The sequence below is a fragment of the Poecile atricapillus genome, chromosome W, assembly GCF_030490865.1.
Source record: "Poecile atricapillus isolate bPoeAtr1 chromosome W, bPoeAtr1.hap1, whole genome shotgun sequence".
In the NCBI taxonomy this organism is placed as follows: domain Eukaryota; kingdom Metazoa; phylum Chordata; class Aves; order Passeriformes; family Paridae; genus Poecile; species Poecile atricapillus.
This window is the reverse complement of record NC_081288.1, coordinates 21,680,114-21,701,249: the sequence shown is the minus strand read 5'-3', so window position 1 is coordinate 21,701,249 and position 21,136 is coordinate 21,680,114. Positions and strand designations below refer to the sequence as shown.

The following is a 21,136-nucleotide window of genomic DNA, read 5'->3' as shown; positions in this document are numbered from 1 at the left end:
GCACACCACCAAGAGAGATGCTGTACCTAAAGAACCCTCAAGCAGACTATGTCAAGCAGGCAGAAGGTCAAGAATTGTGAAGATGCATCTTTATTTTTATAGTGCCGCAAGAATGTTGTTATATGCAAAAATTTTAGAGAAAAAATGTAAGAATAAATGAATTTTTAAAAAGGGTCTTGGGACTACACCAGTCTCTTCTCACAGTTCTGTTGTAGTTTAACCTCAGCCAGCAGCTCAGCCCCTCAGAGCTGCTCATTCTCACCCCCATAATGGGATGAGGGAGAGAATTGTAAAAATGAGAAAACTCATGGATTGAGACAAAGACAATTTAATAGGTAAAGCAAAAGGCACACACGAAACAAGGAATTAATTTACCATTTCCCATGTGGAGGCAGGTGTTCCACCACCCCAGGAAGCAGAGCTCCAGCAGGCATAACCATGACTTGGGAAGGCAAATGCCATCACTTTGAATGCTGTCCCATTTCCTTCCTCTTCTCCTAGTTTTATGTGCTGAGCATAGTGCTGTAGGGTATGGAATGTCCCTGTGTTCAGTGAGGGTCAGCTAGTCCAGCAGTGTCCCCTCCCAACTCCTTGTGCAACACTAGCTGCATGGCAGGTGATGGCTTTGCAGAGGAGTAGGACAGGGAAGTGAGGAGTGGAAGCTACGGCTGTTTTGGCTGGGAAGATGCAGGTGCACAGTCACACAGCCTGAATGGATCCATGGGGCTGCTGCAGCTGGCAGTCAGACAAGTTCCTTCCTGAGGGGGTGAGGCACTTGGGACATGACCTTCTCCAGTGTTACAGGAGTCAAGAGGGCTGCTGGGTCTGATGATCCTGGATCCCACTCCTTTGCCACTAGCTCTAGTGCATGCATCCTCTTAATTTCCTCGATTGAAGGAGCTAGACAGGGATGATGCCAACTGCAATGCTTGGAAAGGAAAGGCCTCTCCATGAAGCAGATGTGGTACCAACACCTTCTGATTACTTCTAGATTTCCTCCAGTTCTCCTGCTTGCTTTAAATTCATATCTTTGTCTCCACCTTTCCTACAGCAGTTCAGCAGCCAGCAAAATGGCTGGCACTTAATTTCTTTGGTCTTTGCTGATGGAACTTTACTGGTAAGTCAGGGAACTCTTCATTCTTCTTCTGTCATGTTGATGGAATGTGCCAAGTGCAAATTGTTAGTCTAAATGTATTTAAAATCACTTCAAAGCATGAAGGAGGTGCAACTTTTCTGGCTTTACAGACACAGGTAGAGATTAAACATTGTACAGGAGCCTCAGCTTTAATTGTTAATGGAGTCCATGAAAAAATCCAATGCACTGCATCCCAGGTCTTCTTCTGTAACTGTGGTGCCTTAGGGGCTTTCTCTAGGGACTCGCAAGTGCATGAGAAGGATGTGTCATACAATGAACTGAAATTAAAATCTACTGTAAATTGTGGAAATTGAGCATGAGGAAAGCATTCTCATTGATAAGTGAAGTGTGCTACAGAGAAGCAAATGAAAGCGGGATGCTTCTTTACAGATACTATTCAGAGCAATTTGAAAACCTCCAAAAAAGACTGTGGAGCCTATTTTAATAAGTGACTGAAGGCTGTCCCGCAGGAGGGCAGTGAGGAAGCACCTACTGACCATCAGTGGGATTTAGGCTCCTACCTGTCCTTGAAGTTTTGAAAAATATTGATACCCAGTGAGTTACTAACAAAGGGTTTCATTCCAGAAAGCTTCAGGATGTGTATTTCCCTTTAGCGAGATTCCAGCATAATGTAGACTCCATTTTTTGGTCCAAGTGTGGCTTTTGATTTGAGCTGCAAAGGAATCTGAAAGAGAAAAGAGCATCTTACGTGCAATTGTACATGTTTGTTTTTGTGTGTATGACACCCCCATGTACAAACAGACATTTTTGCTGGAGGACCAGTTCATACCAGGATTACTGTGGAAGCTGTAAAGTATTTGTTTTACAGTCAGCTGTGGTGGTATAATATTAAATAGAATTTACAGCCAGAGGCTGAGGCAGTGGTTACCCAGGAATGCTGTAGATCTGAACAGAAAGAAATTAACTCTGTAAGCTCTAGAGCTGGGTGCAATGTCCATAGCAACAGGCATATACTAAAGTGCTGAGATCCTGTGAAATATGTACACATGTTCTCACCCTCTATGAATTATGACATTTTGCCTGTGGTCTTGCCATACTGCTCTCCACTAAGGCAGGGCTGTGTAACCCTGTGTATTTCTTTTGCTGGAAAAATTACATATCTGAAATCACATTTTGCTTAAAACATGCAGTCCATGCCTCATCTCTCCTTATTATGGAAGTGTCTCTAGCAGTTTTCTCAAAGGAAGAGAAGTCACAAAGGCAAATCAATTGTCTTGCCTAAGACTCACCCTCAGCTCCCTCAAATTAACAAGTGTGATCTTTATGCCTCTGAATGTACAAACCTCAGTCTCTGGGCAGGCCTTGAATTGAAACTTCTTCAAAATCCGCAGCAGAGTCATTTTTGTCTCCAACAAACCCATTTTCATGCCAATGCAGCCACGGGGTCCTGCCCCAAATGGCAGGTATGCAAAAGGATGTCGTTCCTTCTTGGCCTCCTCTGTAAACCTAGAAGGTGCAGAGATGGAAACCAGTTCAAGAAATGCTTTTTCCTCTTGATTCCACGTTTTTACTTTAAATCTCAAAAGTTGGTTATTTCAATTGATCTTAATGGATAGGCCAAGGGGACTATTGATAGATTATGTCCTGACATCCTAAGTAAAAAGGTAATTGACTTATGGCCATCAGCATTTGTCAGCTGGTGATTTCAGGAGAGGACATGGAGACTCGAGTTTTATTTTCAATCTATCTTTAATAAAAGTCTTTCATCTCTTTGGATTCAGTTTCTGAGACTTTTAGACTGCTAAGGTCCAGGGAATGCAGGGTAGAAAGAGATGAGAGGTAATACAGGCTATTTGGAGCTTTGGAAAAAAAATAATATTGTGCATTTCCACTAATTCCATCCCTGTGCTTAGATAGCATAGATAAGATTGAGCCACTACTCTAAAAAGTACTGTAGATGCACCTTATTTGAGATTGAAGGACCATTAAGTCATGTACTAAACACTGTTGTATATCCCATGCAAACAGGTTCAGACAATTCTTGTTTTGCTCACCACCCCCAATATCATTCTGGTAAATTTAAAGTCTCCCTTGTTTTACTCCTATGGCAAATTTCAAAATTAAATACTGGGGGGGGGGGGGTTGGTTGGGAAGGGGGGGAAGGGGGGGAAGGCTGTAGCTGAATTATCTTATTGTGTGTTATGCTCTTATTTTATAATACTTTATATTATATTATATAAATATAAATATATATAAATATCTATTTCTATAATTTATATAAATATATAAATAAATAAATATAAATATAAAGTATTATATTTTATAATACTTTCTAATTTACTTTCTACTTTTACCAACTATTCAAGCTGAGTAGAGTGTTAGTAACTATGGATCATTCCTCAGGGAACGTTTGAAAGGGAATTAATCTCAGATTCATAACAAACAGCACTGTGTGAGTCAAGGGGACTGCAGCCCCCACTAACCACTTTACCTTTCTAAACTACTGGTAAAATGGTGAATAAACAATTAAGAAAGCATTTCTAGATAAACATTTCTAAAAATACCCACCCCAGACTCCCAGTTACTGCTAAGGTTTCTCTTCAGCAAAATCTCTGGGCTTCTCTAACCCTGGCATTGCTCTTCCTTGTGTCCAAAAGATTCTGATGGAGCATATGTCTAGATTTGTTCCAGAAGAAGCATTAAGCAAACCCACCTACATCACACATGTGTTGTTTTACTGGCAAAGATGGTTTCAGGCTGCTTGCCTCACACCCAGTTGTTTATGGAGCAGCCACTTCTTTTCTTAGTAAACTTTTGAATGTAGTGGTAGCTTAAAATGCATCTGCCCACAAAACAGCTTAAAAATATAGCTGCCCACGAAACTAAATTGTGCTTCACACGGCACCACATCAGCTGCAACTCTCCCTGTAAGCTCAGCCCAGCACCTGTAACACAGGACATGTACAAAACCACAGCCTGACAGGGTTCCCCCCACCCACTGAAGATATAAACGCTCCATGTGAAACAGTCTTGCCAGGAAAGAGCCAAGGATCCTAACTTACAGACAGAGAGCAAATTTCCAATGGGAGTTGGGGTAGTAGGCTGGGTTCCCCACTCACAGAGCACCCACACTGTTGTGTTGCAGGTGAAAAGGGTGCTCTAAACCAGCGAGGAGTGGGATGAGTTTCCCAGGTACAGCCAAGCCAGTGAATATACTGTCCCACTTCAGAATTTTTGCACCCAGAAGCAACATTATTCACAATATCTGATTTGGAAACAGGTCTGAAAACCTCTGCCACAGTCCAACCTTGACCAAACCTTGCACCTTCTGTGGGATACACCACTATCATCACGTGTCTGATTTAGTAGAAATAACGTGTTTTTATGGACTAAATGAAACTGTGCTCCTCTTGGTGGAAATGCTATTTTGAATGAATGGGGGTGGCTGTGGCTGTGAAGGAGCAGAAGAATCTGGTGCTTGCATTGGACAGGTTGGAGATCTGTGTCCACAGGCCAAAGTAAAGACTTCAACCTAAGGATGAAAAGCATTACTCTACATACCTCTCAGGAATGAACTTCTCAGGTTCTGGCCAGAACTCAGGGTTGTGGTGAAGGTGTCCCACTGCAGTTTCAATGACAGCTCCAGCTGGAATATGCTGCCCCAGTACTACACAGTCTTTAGCTGCTTCCCTAGTGAATCTGCAACAACATCCCATGTGATTCATAAAGGTTAAAAACACAGCAAGAGACATCTATAAAAGTATCTGTCTTCATCTGACTGAACAATTTCTGGGGTAACGTTTTCTCATAGATAAATACAAGTGTTGCTGATGCCAGTGTCTCCTCAGGTCTTCTCAGGTTATAATCATCTCCACATAGAAGTCCATAGCTCCAGCCCAGGTGGTTGACTTTTGCCCTTTTCTCAAAAAAGCATTTCTGGTTGTGTACTGTTTTCCAAAGCATTAACTGCTAAACTGTAATTTTATTGTTGATGTTGGGTTTAGACTCAGTTTTTATGAAAATTGCTGATAAAATGTGTCAGTCATCTCTAATAACAGGTAGAAAAAATGCTGGTTTGCTTCCAGGGAAAAAAGGATAGTAAATATAGCTCTGAGTTTGTTTAACTGAGAAGCACTGTTGGTGCAGCACCTGAATCTGAGCAAGGGATTGTTTTAATATTGGGGCTGAGTGTTCTGTAGCTGCTGCTGCTACTCTGGAAATACAACCAATTCACAAGCCTCAGAAAGCCACATTTCACATATATTCATCAAAGACGGGCATGATGTTAACAACCAAAACTCTGCAGTTTTCTCCCACCCTGTGATGATAGGTGACAGAGGTGTCCTTAGGAACCTCATCATGACAAGACTGAGAAAAGCTGCCTGCCAGAGCTCAGCTTGTCTCTTACAAAAGATTGTGTGTGGGTGTGCATGTGTGGTGGTAGGTTCTGATCCAGATCTTTTGGTGCTTGAGTGGTCTCTACAGATCCCAAATCAGCCCAGACCCAGGTGGGTGCCCTGCTGTCTCGGTCTGGGAACTATTCCCTGCCACCATCTGCAAGCACAGGGGTGAGACAGGAACTTCTTTTGCTGGTTTCCACACCCTGCTAGAAAAGTTGAACAAAGATTTCAGCTTCAGGGCTTTCAGTCTAGTATCATTACAGAAACACATTCTTTCCTTTCTGTCACCCATCTCCCTTTCTCATAGACATATAAATAACAGAGGCTCCAAACCTGGAACAAAACACTGGCATGCCAAAAAAAAAATAAAAATAAATAAAAAAAAAAAAGCATTGACAAGCCATCCTTCTCTTTCTTACATGAATTTGGTGATAATGGTAACACCAGTTACGGGGGAGAAAGTTTTCTGGGTAGTAAGTCCATTAAAAAAAAAAATGAAACCAACTCATTTTATAACAAACTTGGCAGCTACTGATTTTTCCCTTAACTCAGCATTATCCTTGTCATAGGCAATTAACATCTTTCAGCGGCCCTGGGCTGTCCTATCCATTCCACATCCATCAGAGTAAAAGCCAGATCAATAAACAGCACTGACAGCGCCAAACAAACCTCCAGAAGAACTTAGTTCCATTCTCGTTCTGTCTCCCATCTGACAAACATAGATTGTTTCCCAGTGATGCAGCCCAAACTCAAAGACCCCTATCACTTTAGCCAGCAGAACAGCTTCCACTTGTACCCCAAGTATAACATAGTAAAGCTCCATCATCTCATCCAGCAGATCTCTTTGATATTTTCTCTCTGAACAATCCTGCAGATGCCCATGAAAAAAATCTTGACTTCCAATCTTCGTGAACATATAGAAGAAAATACGATTTTAAGCTTTTTTCATTTGTTTTAAGGTGTTTGCAGTCATGGGTTAAATTCTTCAAAAGCTCTCACAGCACGTTCAGCTTTGGCTTCTTTCCAGTCATCTACATTTTCCCTGAGCTTCATGAGAAGCATTGCAAGGGGCTGATCACTTTGAAAAATTGTATTTCTTAATATCTGTGTTTACGCTTGTGATAACTTGGAGCTTTAACAATCAGTTTTTGACTTTCTTTTTCCCTTGCTTTCTGTTCATCAATATAGTAGAATAAGTCATGTGTGATTTGGGACAAAACTTTCAAAAATTAATGGATGTTACCATTAGTGTAGCTCTATTAGTATAAGGCAGTGCTAAGTGTTAATGGGCCAAAGTTAAACACACATGTAAACTACAGCCTTCAGATTGGGCAACCCTTCCATGGATCAGGGCCATAAACACCAGCAGGGCAGGGATGGGTTTTGGTGCAAAGCCTGAGGCACATGGAAGCAGCAGCCTCTGTCTTTCTAAGGCCAGACCTGCTTCAAAATGGCTCCGTCCTCTAACCGTGGGGGATGTGAAGAATGGTGAGGAAGCAACCTTGGACAATTCACTGTAAAAATGTGCATTAGAAATACCAGAATTATCCAGCTTTCCTTCAACAGGCCACATTATATCTTTCAAATTCACAAAGCACTATTGATGTTGGCACAGACACTGAGAGACCATTGGTCTTCCAACAGCAGATTTCCATTTCATAGAGCCAGGGATCTATCCTGTGTAATCAGAAGGGTGAAAAAAAGATACCTGAATGCAGGTGGGTACATGCGCAATGTCTCTGCAATCACCATGTCCAGATAAGGGAGTTCTTGTACATTTTGGTAATCAGGGACCATCTGAAAGGGCAGGACAAAAGGAACAATTATGTTTTCTCACATGTAAGTGCCAAACTCATCTCAGATTAGCTTTTAAATCATCTATTTTTTACTGGGCATCTTTCCTGTAGAAGAACTCGATGTCTCATCTAAAACAGTAAATGATAAAATTATACAAAAATGTGGGCAGTAATTAAATGTGTGTGTAACATTCCTTTCATCATCAAAATGCTTTGGTGCACAGCCCAGCTGAAGGTATAATAATAAATCAACTTGCTAGGAAGTATTAAAAGCAGGTCATTACAAAGAGCATCAATAGCTATAACAGAAGCTGTTGTTTTACACGTGTACCAACATCTGCACAGGACCCTTGTTTCTTCCCAGGGGCAAGAGCACGGCTCACACCTTGTTCACAAGTAAAAGCAAGTCCCCTAGTTACTCCTGTTAATGTTGGAACAACCCCTCTGCACTTTCCCAGCTGTAGAAATAAAGCAAAGTGCTGGTGCTATGATGCCTGTGGAGGGGTGGAGATGGCTCTGGAAGACGCTGGAGCCCCGATGAGGAACAGCACACAGTGGTAAATTGCTCTGCCAAGAGATGAGGTGCCGAGGTATTGCTCAAATCCCACCTGGCAGGACAGCAGTAGTGCCTGAGCAGAGAAGCCTGTTTCCTCCAGCCCTTGTTTAATGCTGCTTAATTTTTCATGATGGTCAATGCCTGAACCCACATCTTCACAATCCTACAAAGCCATCCAGCCCTTGACAAGGAGTGGTGGGCACTACAACACCAACAGGGCTGTAGCTCAGTAGACTTTGCTCTCTGACTGGCAACAGACAACGAGAGACACCAAACAGCAGCACTGACACGACACAGCACATGGACAAACAGGGAATTTCTTCCACAGTTACCTTCCTCGGAAAAAGGACATCTTCCCTGTTTTATTCAGTGCTCTCAGCAGAGGGCAGCCAAAGAACATCGAATAACCTCATCAGTAAAGTAGAGTTTTGTTTTAAATTAGAGCATCTCCTAAAGACTGACACAGAGTAAATTGGAGAAAAGCACAGACGTCAGACTAGACTAAACCTTTTATGAAGATCTGGGGCCCTGGCCGTTCACAAAGGGGACTGGATTCCATCCTTCCTTTATTTACTACAGCACTTTTCATGTATAATGCATATTTTATTGAATTTTCATGCAAAAACATATGGTACATACTGAAAATACTAAGCAGAGAGCAACTCCAGATGGTACGCAGAAAAGGCATACAATAGAACAAGGATACCTTGCTGGATTAGGGTATCCCACTTATTCAGCACTAAGCCACCATGCACCATTTCACATTAACTGATCTTTTCTAGGAAGGAAATAGATACATTCTATTATCCCCATTTTTTGGCTCAGGAAAGAAAAGCAGAAGCAGAGAAAGTAATTTGCACAGGCTGAGTAGAACCAGTGTGTGTGCTCCTCTCTCAGGGGAAAAGATGCAACTCGGCTTGTCAATAGATGAAGTATTTTGTCAGTATATGACAAATATTATCAATACAGGAAATATGGACTGCATTGACAGCCTTTCAGCGTGGCTTTTATCTTGTAGTGGTGCCTGCTAACTCAAACCTTTGGCTTAGGTCAGTAGTTATCAGACAAAGGACTAGGAGCCTAAAAGCCACGTGAGAACCATGATTAGAGGAATAGTGCTCCAATAATTCCAATAGCTAAAAGCAAAGCTGTGAGAATGATTTTTATCACCTTTGTTTTGCAGGAAGGGATCTGAGAGCTGCCTAATTTTGTGGGGGAAACCAGTAGCAGAGGCTGGAAATGCAGTCTCAAATTTCAGGTCTTGACGGCACAACTCCCTTTCTCCATGCCCACAGAGGTGCTCCACTCTTCAGTGCAAATGCATGCTGTGGCGTGCATTCTTTTATTTTTGCTGCCAGTTTCACAATTATCTTTCAGAGCTTTCCCCTTGCCTTTTTATACTGCTCTCCTGCATCTCTTTGAATCCTGAGTCAGCATCTGAGTCCTGTTCCTGCAATCCCTCCTGATTTCATGGACAGGCTGACTGAGAGAGGAGTCCAGGCTCAGAAAAAATGAGTGGTGGAGCCAAGAGCACACCGAATTGTGTTTGATTCTCTGAACCATACTCTTTCCACTGGGCCTTCCTGTCTCTCTCATAATCCCTCTACTTACTTCTGGAGTCAATAATTAAGATAATTATATGGTAACTTGATATAATAAGTAGCCACTAAATCAAACCATACATCAACGAATAATATAACACTAAATTACTGGAGCTTTGATTTGCTCTTTCAAATAGCTTCTATACCTTCAGGGAATTAGCAGTTCAGAAAACAAAACAAAGGTGTAAAACCAGCTGATTTTCTTTAGAAGAAAATTCTTTTTGCTTACATATAGAAGGAGGGGTCAGTCAAATGGCAGCAGAGTGAACTCTGCTATCATGAGAATGACAGACACATCAATCATTTCCTACATCTGATGCAACTTAATTATTGGCACTTCCATGCTTTTAGCATCAAAGTAGCTGGACCTAATTTAGTAGTTGTTTGCAAGGTCTGACCTGCAGCTGCGTAAAGTACACAAAAGCCAAGCATCTCTGTTTAGGAAGGACAGTTTGTTGCTTCTTTTTTCCCTTTCAAAGAAAATATTTTCCATTTGTTTTTCCACTCCCTCTCTTAAAAATATGCCTTTAGCCAAGCACATTTCAAAGGAACGTAAATATGCTTTTCTCCCTAAATGTCCCTATTTATATCTATCAACTGCTGGCAGGTTTGCTGGGGTGAGGGTGATGTTGTGCAAACATGCCACTTTAACCCCCTGAAAAAAAAAAAGAAAGGTCTAAATTGCCTTGTAGTCAAGATGAGGTGTTTTTTTTCACTAAGAAAGGTTTCTGTCTTTAACAAGGGGGGTGTGAGGGAGGATTGCATATAATAAAACATCCTGTATTTTAATTTTGCAGCCACTGCTTTGCACAGCAGTTTTTCTTATGCCTTGCACAACCTTGTAGTGTCTTTTCCTGTTGTTGTGGAAGTGAAATGGCCATGTAACATCTTGTGGAATTTCTCTACATGCATGTTTCCCCACTTTGATTTCTGGAGGTGAGGTGGTACACCCTTACCAATCCCAGACTATTCAATCACTTCTGGCATCTAGTTTGTCCACAGACTCTCCTTTATGACTGACAGAAAATCACAAGCCTCCATTACTTAGAAAAAGATGGGAAATTAATTCTTCCTCCCACAGAGTACCCTGAGGTGAAATACCAGCAGTGATTATAAAATTGCCTATGTGCTACAAGGATGACGCGTGTTTTAATCCCCATATAAACTCCAAGAGAGATAACTACCTTCAGATCCACCTCTGCTTTTCAGTATTGGTTTTAACATTTTCTAGGCAGGCAAACCTATTTTTTACCACCACCCCCAGTTAACTTTTAATTCCTCAATGAACAGCAAGGGAATCCAAGTGCCGACAGGAGCGGTCTGGCCAATCACTCTGCTGCAGTTTGAGATGTTACTGTTCCCAGTTGCTGGCTCTTCTTTGCTGGCTGTGGCTGGTGTCACCACAGCCAAGTCAGCAGAATGGAACATATGCCTGCACCTCAGTTGCTTCCATACAACATCCAGCATGAACCCATCTTCAGTGACAGCTCAAGACGAGACACTAACTTTTCCCCAAAGCAGCTGATGATCATCCTCCTCTACCGCCTCTGTTTTGGGAATGGTAATTCAAAGAACACATCAGTGAATAAGAGATTTCCACTTATCCTATTGGCCATGCTCTAGTGATGCTCAGCATCCAGAAATGAAAAAAAATCAGAAAAAAATTTGTGCAGCTGACAGCGTATGTGCACCTGAAATCAATTTAGAAGCAGCAAAGCCTGTCGAGACCACATTCCTCAAAAGGAGCACTGCTGAGTCATGGCTTGATACTGAACCAGCTGAGGTTTCTGAGAAACTGCAATCCAAATCCAACGGCTCATGGGCTGGTGTGGCTGTGACAAAGTCCAGGTCAGAGAGATGACGTGCAGACATGCTTAAGCACAGATGTAGATCCATGAGTTATCTGTGTATACATAGCTACACAGCCCATGTGGGTTTTTTGTCTCCCCCAAAATGTAGACTTTGGATAGCCATAGGATAGGAGTAAAAAAAGGCTGCATCTCCCCCAGTTACTCTCACCCCACTCCCTTTCAAATTGCCAAAAGGGCTACTCAGACCACAGCCATTCACAAACAGGTCAATAATGTTTTTTGATCGAAGGGATCAAAAGCTGCCAATAGATCAAAGAATCTGCCTGTGGTTTTGACCTCTCCTTAGTCACCTCTAGGAGCTGCTCATACTCTAACAGAACTAGAGCCTGTGTGCCTCACTTGGCCTCAGAGAGGGGGAAGAAATGTAAGAATGTGAAGTACAAGAAAGTCAAATTAGGCTTCTTGGATGACAACTTTGCCAACAACCCTGTCAGGAAAGGAAAGGTTAGAGACTGGACTGCACTCAAAATGCATATCAATGAAAAAAGGGGTGGGATGGTTTAACAGGCATCTATCCTTGCTTAAAGAAAGCTTGTCACATGTTTGACCACTTCCATGACAACATGTTGCAACCCCTGTAAAGAACCAAACTAAAGCCTTCCTACAATCTCAGGCAGCAGGATAGGGACAAAGTTGATGAAGTAAAATTTCTTAGCTTTACCCCCAGAACTTGGACCAAACACTTAAAAAATGCTTAAGGCAATCCTCATGCAACACTAACTGCAAATTCTCCCTCCCTGTTGTCTGCACCTGCCAGGTGCAATGTGTCTCCGAGCCAAGGCACCAGGCAGAACCAGCCCATGCTGCTTGGGAAACAGGATCCTGAAGCTCCTGAGTCCCACTCACTCTGGGAGACAGATCACGGCCTTAAGATAGAGAAAAGCCTGCCTAAAATCATCAAGTGTCTGTTGGCCACTTCCAGTGACAGAGGCCCAGAGAACCTTCTAGCAAAATATTAAGTTCTTGACTACAGAATTGAGGACAAGGTTCAGGAATAAAAAATAGGATTGCAAGCCTGATTTCCAGATAAAGAGACTTTCTGAGCTGCCTAGCACCTCTCAAATTCTTAGACCATACCTTGGTAGCACTAGAGCATCTGCCATCGGCATTGTGCCTTCTCACACGCTCTCAGAAATCAACATTGAAGTTCTCAGCTCCATCCCCTCTTTCATCTTTCCCCAGAAGCAAGAAAAACTATCCAAAACATGTGCTCCCAAGATTTCCATTTATTTCTTTGTTCCATATGGGTTACCTGCCACCTCTTTCATCTGCTTGGGTTGTTATTCAAATGGAATTTTATCAGGCTCTGACCCCACACTCTTGGTAGCTGCTCACTGGGTTTGACAAAGTTACTTTGCTCGTTGAGGCACATCCCAAGATGTGACAGCATTTGGTGCTTCAGACACCTCAAACAAATTCCTCCCAGCTCCTGCTAAAGACTGTGAGTGCCAGATAAATTTAGTCTTACAGCTTTTTGTTCAAATCACCCGCCAGTCACCCTCAGCTCTAACTCCACCTCTCTCTGGTTCACTACCATGCAAGTCAACTGACCATTCACAGGGGAAGGTGCCGACTTGCAGGCTGAGTTCAGAGCTGGGGGGAATGGCTGGTGCACCATTTCCACCATAACCACATTACACGCAGTCCTTGCAGCCAAATTCTCTCCATTACTTTGGTGCAAATCCACGCAGCTCCCTGGGGCTGTATGAGTGTAATGGAGAGGAAAATACGGTTCTAAGGATGTACCAAATAGTGCTGGGGAAAGAGCCAGAGGGTATAAGGTTACACCAATGTCAATTCACTTTAATGTTAGTTTGCTTTTCGAATCAAAGAATCCAGCTTCTGACAGAAGACAGACCTGCAGTACCTCCAGTAGCTTCCATGGTGCTAAAACAAAGTCTTTGTAGCATCACTGCTCACGAGGAGACTTCTGCGAGATAAAATACTTCCTGAAACTGAACAATGTCCCAAAGCCAAAAAGATAAACGTAAAAGCTGCAACCAAAACAGTCAGAAATTCTCTTCCACCTACATTACTACTGACACATGGTGATCAGCAAGAACAGAACGTGTGCCATCAGGTAGAAGATCAAGAAAAAAGAAAGTCAGGAAAAAAGAAGAAAATCTCTAAGGAAATACCTTATGAGACAAGCTACAAACGAAAAGAAAGGAGAAAGCAATCTGTTTCTATTTAAGTTTTGTAAATTTGTCAACTTCATCTAGTCCCAGATTGCCAAGAGAAGTGTGTGCCTACAAATGAAAATTGATTAAATAACTCTAAGTGAGACTGGGTGCCTGGGGTACTCTGCTGTCGCAAAGGAAGATGCAGTTCCCCAGTGTGATGATACTGCCAGGCCAGGCAGTGTTTTGTACATGAGTACCCTCACTATGCTAATTTTTATTATTTTACCTAGGCTATGTGGGGAAGAGTAGCTCCCCTTTAGAAGTGGCTCCCTACCTGTATGCAATGCATGCCTTGACCAGTTATTTGTGATGCGGTATAATCCCTGCCCATGCATTGCAGCAGGCTAAGATCATCAGAGACACAGAGACTCCTCTTTCTCGCCTCCTTAAAAAACAATCAGCCCCCAGGAAATCCGCCCCAGGTTCTCTCCACAGCCCACTGAGGCTCGAAAGTCTCTCTTTCTACACTTGTCTGACACAATCAAAATTTCTACTTGGGTGGCAGAAATGCTGAACGGTGAAGGATCCCAGTGGGAGGCAAGCAAGGAGGAAATTAAACAGGAGAAAGGACTGCCAGAGGCCCAAAAGGCTGAGAAAGAGAATTATAAAACTGGGGTAGGTCTGTCCGAAGGCCATGTCACCAGTCCAAAGCACATTAACCACTGAAGTTCGTGCAAGACTTAATCCTTCCTGCCACAGAAGTGTCCCTTGATGGTTGCTGCAGATCTACAGGAATAAAGAGGAGGGATTTTTTTTTTCCCTTCTCAGTAGACATTCATGGTAGCACATAAGAACCAGATGATTTAATTTAATCATTCCTGCTCCAGCTGGTATTTTCTGTATGGAGGTGACAGTGCTTTAAATTAGGGCCTTGCATATAAAAGGCCTGTGTGTTTAGTTTAATCAAATGTTCATTTCCTCACATTATATTTATATTAAAAGACATCAGCATGAATTTTCATGCTGCAAATAGAGGCTATGTTATGGTCTACATGCTGAAGTTGTCTTTGGTTGCTCTTCATCTCTGTGGCAGCCTTATAGACTGGGAGGTGTCTCAGCCCCAGGCACGCAGTTTGGGGAAGTATGCTCTGGAGAGCACAGTCCAACCTATGAGGAGATCAGAGCTTTACACAAAATAAATTATTTCTGTAATTCGCCCTTCTTAGCCAGTGGCTGCTTAAGTCACTGGTTTCAGAAACTGCTGGATGAGACCTTTTCTGAATTAGTAAACAGGAAAACATTCGTGGCAGAGAAACAACAAGATTCTCTCATGACTCAGAGTTATTATTTGTTCCGACAAGGGCAGGTCAGTTTTAATACCATACAACATTTATGCAATGCCTAATGCCTTGGAAACATCTAACATGCATTGGGAGCAGTACGACAATAAGACTTTGCCTTTCCATAGTTGTTTTCCCCCGGGGCTCGCAAAGCATTTAGCAAACATTAATTAGCTGATCATCTTCCAAATGTATGTGTGAGGTGCTCCTGGTAAATAATCCCTCCCCTACAAACGTGGGGACTGCAGAGGTGCTGAAGACCGAGGCCATCGATTTATAACTATGAGTTGAGCACCCACCAGCTCAAGTCTTCTTAACTAGCCTGATTTTTGTTTCTCAGCTTCAGCGTGACTCCTGTTCATAAATTAGCAAATACTGCTCTGAATGCATAGACTGAAAGTGACCAAAAAAGATAGAAATCCATTGCACAGCATTTAAATAGGACTTAAACAAAAAGGAGCTTTGTTTGCTTTCAGCTGCCAAAATCGTAACTCACGGTTCAGCCTGTCCTTGGGAAACTGATGGTACTAAAAGTACAGAATGTAAAGAAGTGCTTCTGGTGCCAAAGCTCCAATTCCTTGCTGTAGACTTCTGCTCCTCCAATCTAATACAGGTAAAACTTACTGGTAAAAGCCACATCCAGCCCTAGCTCCAAATTTCAGCATGTGGCCCTTCTAGAAGGCACAAAGGAAAAGTTTGTTCCTGTTGAAACTTCTTGCAGTTCAACTGAAAATATGAACAATGGACAAAGAAAGGGAAAAAAGTATTTTCTAACCAAAGCTATTCAGTGCCTTTTCCTCTTTTGCTCCGTCTGGAAAGTGCTGACTGTCCTGGGTACAACAAAGCAATTTACAACTGGCATGTGAAAAAATTTGATAGCACTTGAAACAGCTTCCATGTTTTCTTCCTCCAGTGCATGAAAAAGATCTCTGAGAAAAACAACACAAATTGTCAACCCAAAATGCACTACCCTAAACTCAGTGGGGAGCTGGCTGTGAGCAGGGGTGTCTGCTACCCTGACACAAACCTACATCAAACTTGTCTAGATATTCAGATAAAGCTGTCTGCAAAGAATCCTGGTGGATGCCTGTTCAAGGTCTCTCCTTTTACTCCCTGACTCTCCATCTGAGAACACAGAAATTTCCCTAAGCCTGTTCACGCTTAGATTTAGCGAAGCCATCGTGGTGTCACGTTCTGGCGCTGTTTTGTGTCTTTGCTCTCCTCTACCCTTTGTAGACCAGCATGGCACGACTGTCCATCTGTTTATGATTTACTTCTCACAATGACTTTGTCCTGATTACACTGATAAGCACAGTAGGTTATTTGAGGGCCAACTGGACCTCTCTAATGATACTCAAACTGTACCCAAGTTGTGGGAACATTTCCAATCAAAAAAAGGCCAATGGAAAAACTCCACTGGATCCTCCCTGAGGAAAGGCTTCCTGTCCTTAAGCCCAGGAAATAAAATAAAAAATTTAATTCTTTATCTGCAATTCTTCTGCAGTTATCAGTGTCCAAGTGATCCACAAAAACTGAAGAGAGGACAAGAAAAGAAACCAAGGCCTAGGCCTTTCTGACATTTGAAGATGCATATTTGAGAAGAGATTATAAAGAGCAGTATTCATTTCAGGAGGCTACAAGTTTCACGGTCTCCTTTAGCACAGATGTGAATACCTGAGTTAGAGGACCTGCCCCCACGTGCAGGAGCTGAGGACAGAGCCTGGAAAGTGCAGCTGTTTTGGGAGGCACCATGTACTGCCAGGGGTAGTAAAGCCCTCCCTTCTGCACTGACTCACTGGTCCTCGTGAGCGCATGGAAACGAAGGGAACAAAAGCACAACTCAAAGAGCTGCAGGATGGAGTCACAGGGTCAGCAGTGAGAAAATACAGAATGCATTTGTAGTCTGAACAAGGTCATTTCCAGCATGTTTTAGGATAATATAAGGCTTTACAGGGAAGGCAAATGGAAAGTATTGCTCATGATTTCTTCTGCTTTACGAGTAAGCTGCTTTGCTTTTATTTATTTATTACGTCACAGTCCCACAATGGTCCCGGTGTGAAGACCAATTTTCCCTTCTTTCTCTCTTGCTTCCCAAAGATATTTTTGCTTCTTGAACCTCACCCTTTCCTATCTTAGTGCCTGGCCACATCACTCATTTCTGTATTTCCAAGAATACCCTTATTTTTAAAATTTGTAACACCTCACTTCTGTGCTGTCATTTCACTTACGGCCATGCTACTTTAATGCCCAGTATTTTATCCTTTATTCTTATTTTTCAAAGCTCAAAAGCATCAAGTCTCAAAAGTTCTGGGGTACAGGGGAACCTGGCCAACATGGTGGCACTCAGCTGGGTTTGAGCCAGCCCTGACAGGAAAGCCACTTGATCGAGACACCACTGAGACACAAAGGTGACACCCACAAATTGATACATTTGATAGAATCATTCAGCACAAAAGAGTGCTTTTAAGCCAGAAAATTGCATAAAACAGAGTGTTCTGCAGGGGGTTCACTAGCAATTTTACCCATATAAAATACCTAATAAAGGATGGTATACTCTGCCTTTTTATCATGTATTGAGACACAAAGAAACGTAGATATCTATAGATGGGCTAATTTGTGGGGAGGGATTTTCTGAGTACCAAGACAAGACACAGCTGTAGGCTTTCTCTGTAAAGGGCCTGTCACACACAGGAGAGCAGCTAGCATATTAACAATCCTGATTGCTCAAAGATTATAGGCAAGGCCCCACCATACTTTGAAAGTGACTGGAAAACACATGAGATTAATGACAAATAACAGTATTTTGAGCTTCATACGCCTTCTGGCCTCCGAACTGGGATTCATGTTTTCAGTCTTACCTCTTCAGCTAGAAACCTTTTTTCCTTTTTCTTTTCATTACTGGTTGTCTTTTGTTTCAATATTGAACTATGAGATTCTGGTTATACACCTGACTTCAGTATTGAGTGATTTGAGAGAATACAAAACAAATAACAGAGACTTACTTGCAGCCTGATGGCAGGATGCTGGTAATATTCCATTTACTGAGCACCATGAGCTATCCCTGCCTGCCCTTTGGCCATCTGCTGCTAGCACTCAGCTAGAATCATGCAGACTTTTTAAAAAGAAAGGAAAAAAATCTACAAGACCAGGAACTTCATGTGAATAAGCATCAGACAAGCATGAGCTTCCCTTCAGAGTACCCACAGTACAGTAGCACACATTTTGGGGGTGTGTGAGGGGTGTTACTACAAGAGGGGCCTCAAGGATTAATCATTCAACCCCCTTTTGAAAATGCCAAACTTGGTACCTTGGCAAAGCTTGACACAGAATGAAATTGAAACACGCAGACAAAGTAATTGGGGGGGAACTGTGCTGAGTTTATATATAGCATTTTGTTTCTGCTGAGTACTAGGGGGGAGGTGGGGAAGGGAAGAAGTGAGGGGGAGAGAGAAAAAAGAAAGATAAATTTTGGTTGTTGCTGTCAGATGAAGATCCACTTATCTATGCCAGAAGCCCAGACAGCTGCATGACTGTAAATGAAGAAATTTAATTAAAAAGTAAAAAAATTATTAAAATTAGCAGAAAAAAAAAGAGAAAAAAACAGGACTTCTTGCTTCTCACACCTACCCTGATGTGATGGATGAAGGGTGCTTATTATTTCTTTGACTTCTATGTGCGTAAAGAAATCTACAATACTCTGTAGTGAACCAGCAGGATGATCAAAAAGCCAATGGCATGTTGTTGATATTCCAACTTAGCTGCTCTAGCTTAAACCATACCATGCAACATTTTGGCAGCCCAAGTCATAGTCCCATATAATACTTAATTTGCACTAAAAAAAAATTAAAAAAAAACCCAACAAAAAACCAAAAACAACTGCAACAACAACAACAAAAACCAAAAACAAACCAAACCAGACTTGGGGGAAAGTTGCCTCAATTATGAAAGAAAAGATTTTGGAAAGCAGGTTACTTGGGATCATATTCTTCCAGAGCTACACACCTCTCATAAGAAATGTGCTGATAAAAACTGTGAGTGGATGTGATCCCCTTTTGCACCCCTTGCTTACTTTGACCTGCCTTCTTCCAGCACAACTTAGAGCAACCTCACAGCTTTTCCTGCCTCAGCTCCCAAGGTATTTGCAACACAGCTCAAAAGAGGCAGAGCATCTTGCATTCTGTCCAAACCCACAGCTTTTGCTAACACGCTTGCTTCCTATTTCACATTATGGCACAGTGAGAGAAATTGGTATTAGTACTTTTGGCCTCTCTTCATGTCCATGGACATGTGTGCATGTGTACTTTCTGTAACACATTCACCTATTTGAAGTGGCATAAAAACGACTAGAAATATACATATATATTCTTCAAATCTCAGAAGATTCAAAGTGTCACTGCTGTGAAGTCAGAAAATTCATTCCAAGTCCTATTTATCTAGGTCAGGATGTGGGAAGACTTTTTCTGTGCTCTGCATATGCCTGTTGCCACTTTTGCTCCTTGGTACTACACAGCCTGGGAGTTGAAGAGCCAGGGAAGATGATAGCTTGCTCCCTGCTTCCAGTGGACTTGATAGAAAATTCCTCTTTGTGTTCCTTATAATGGAGTCTTGTCTCATTTTTACCACAAGAGATGCTTTGGCCAGTATATTACAAACACCATGCTGACAGTGCCTATATGTAGCTCTGCCTCAGTGCCACATCGCTGCTGGCTCCTCTTTAAAGCAGAAGAGAAGAGCACCCTGCAAAGCAAGGAACAAGTTAACAAAAAGCTTCATTTATCTCCAGCTGATACCAACATGACAGTGGGAAATGCGGGGTCAGATTCCAGGCACATTATTGTGAGGGTAGGAGGAGTGTGGGAGTAGCCCTTGTGTGGCAAAACCACAGGGCCTGCTAGGTCAAGTCCTGACGCAGCTTTCCAAGCAAAATTGGGGAAGTCTTTTCCTCTCCTCCACCACTCTTAATAAGATTGATAAACCCTAATCATGTGGCTACTGCTGGCTTGCTCAGAGCAGCTTATGATGCTCATGTTGAAGGCCTGATCATTACATGGTACTAACAACAAATCCCCTGCTCTGTAAAAAAAAAAAAAATAATAATTTTGTCATGAGTAAGGTAAGCCCTGGCAGGTAATACTGATACACAAAATAAAGGTAAATTCTGAATGGAAAACAAAATGGTGGACAGACTACTAGAACAGAATTTTTACACATTCCTTCTGTGTAAATGAAGAAGTGAACTTAAAATTAAAGCCATTAAAGCTTTGCTTTAGAATGTGCAGTTGCTGGGGGAGAATGGTCATAATGTGTGTTACACATTCACCCACACACCAGCAACAAACCAGCAAAGGAACACACTCCTTGCCTACCCTCGAATGGAAAAAATAGCTGCAACTTAAAGTTTAAGGGATCTGCACTCAAGATTTAGCCACCTATGATGTCCTTGGGGTCCAAATAGAGGCTGGGATCCATGGGAATTCTCCCTGCTCCCTGTACCTCTGCCCTCTCAAATTATGAACCATGCAGGGAAACTACTGCTGCTATTAGACCTGCGGAAGAGGAACTGCACCAAAACTGCTCCCAGAGCAGACTCCAGGATGGGTCCTGCAGACAGTGTCAGGATGTAGAAGGCAGGCCTGTGCTGCTCTCATGTCTCCTGCTCCCCAAAACCCAGAGGGTTGGCTGTTGTGACAAGGCAGTGCCACTCCACCGTGTGCGGTGCTACCTGCACATCTCCGCTCTGTCCTGGATGGTGCTTTCCTATTTGATTATTTTTTCCATCATACATTTCTTACTTCATTAAGGGGAGTTGTTAATCAGGTGGCCCAGGAGTGGTGGGGCTTCCCTGTAACCCAATATTGCCACAGTAAGGGATGGAGCCAGCATTTTGCTTGGGCTTGGAGCACTCCCTGCTCTCTCAAGCTGAAAGATGGCTCATGTTCAGAGTGCTGTGCACAACCAGGCTCCACACAGGAGGCAAAAGGCTCAGCTTGGTGGGAAATGAAAAGGACATAGAAGCTTGTCAGCTTGACTTGGTCTTAATAATGTTTAAATATCTGAAGGTCACTAAATTAGAGTTCAGAAACTTGGCACAAAGGCCTTTCTCTAAGATTATCTAGGTTTGCTGAAGTAAGACAACAAAAGAGAATTAACCAAACTGAGCAAAACCAACAGCTGCTGCTGCTGCTGCTGAGATGTTATTCTCCTCATTAAGCCTATACGCTGAGCCTATAGAGGAGGCAGCACTTCCTGTCTCTCTTGCTGAAAATTCAGTATTGGGGCACAAAGACAGGTCACTGTCCTTGGCGATACGGTAAACAAAGATAAGAGCTGAAAGCAACAGAATATTTTTTTAA

General features: G+C 42.4%; 1 protein-coding gene across 3 annotated transcripts in view; it reads right to left on the bottom strand.

Annotated features, from left to right (window-relative positions):
• Positions 1-319: 319 nt before the first annotated feature.
• LOC131592364 (thromboxane-A synthase-like) overlaps positions 320-21,136 on the bottom strand; it is a 229,298-nt gene continuing 208,481 nt past the window's right edge. For all 3 annotated transcript variants that reach the window (XM_058863822.1, XM_058863824.1, XM_058863823.1), the window contains 4 exons: positions 7,205-7,293; positions 4,658-4,795; positions 2,440-2,602; positions 320-1,820 (listed from right to left, as the gene is read on the bottom strand). In XM_058863822.1, coding sequence (XP_058719805.1) covers positions 1,746-1,820; positions 2,440-2,602; positions 4,658-4,795; positions 7,205-7,293 — 465 coding nt within the window. In that variant the 3' untranslated portion in view covers positions 320-1,745. The remainder of the gene's footprint in view (positions 1,821-2,439; positions 2,603-4,657; positions 4,796-7,204; positions 7,294-21,136) is intronic.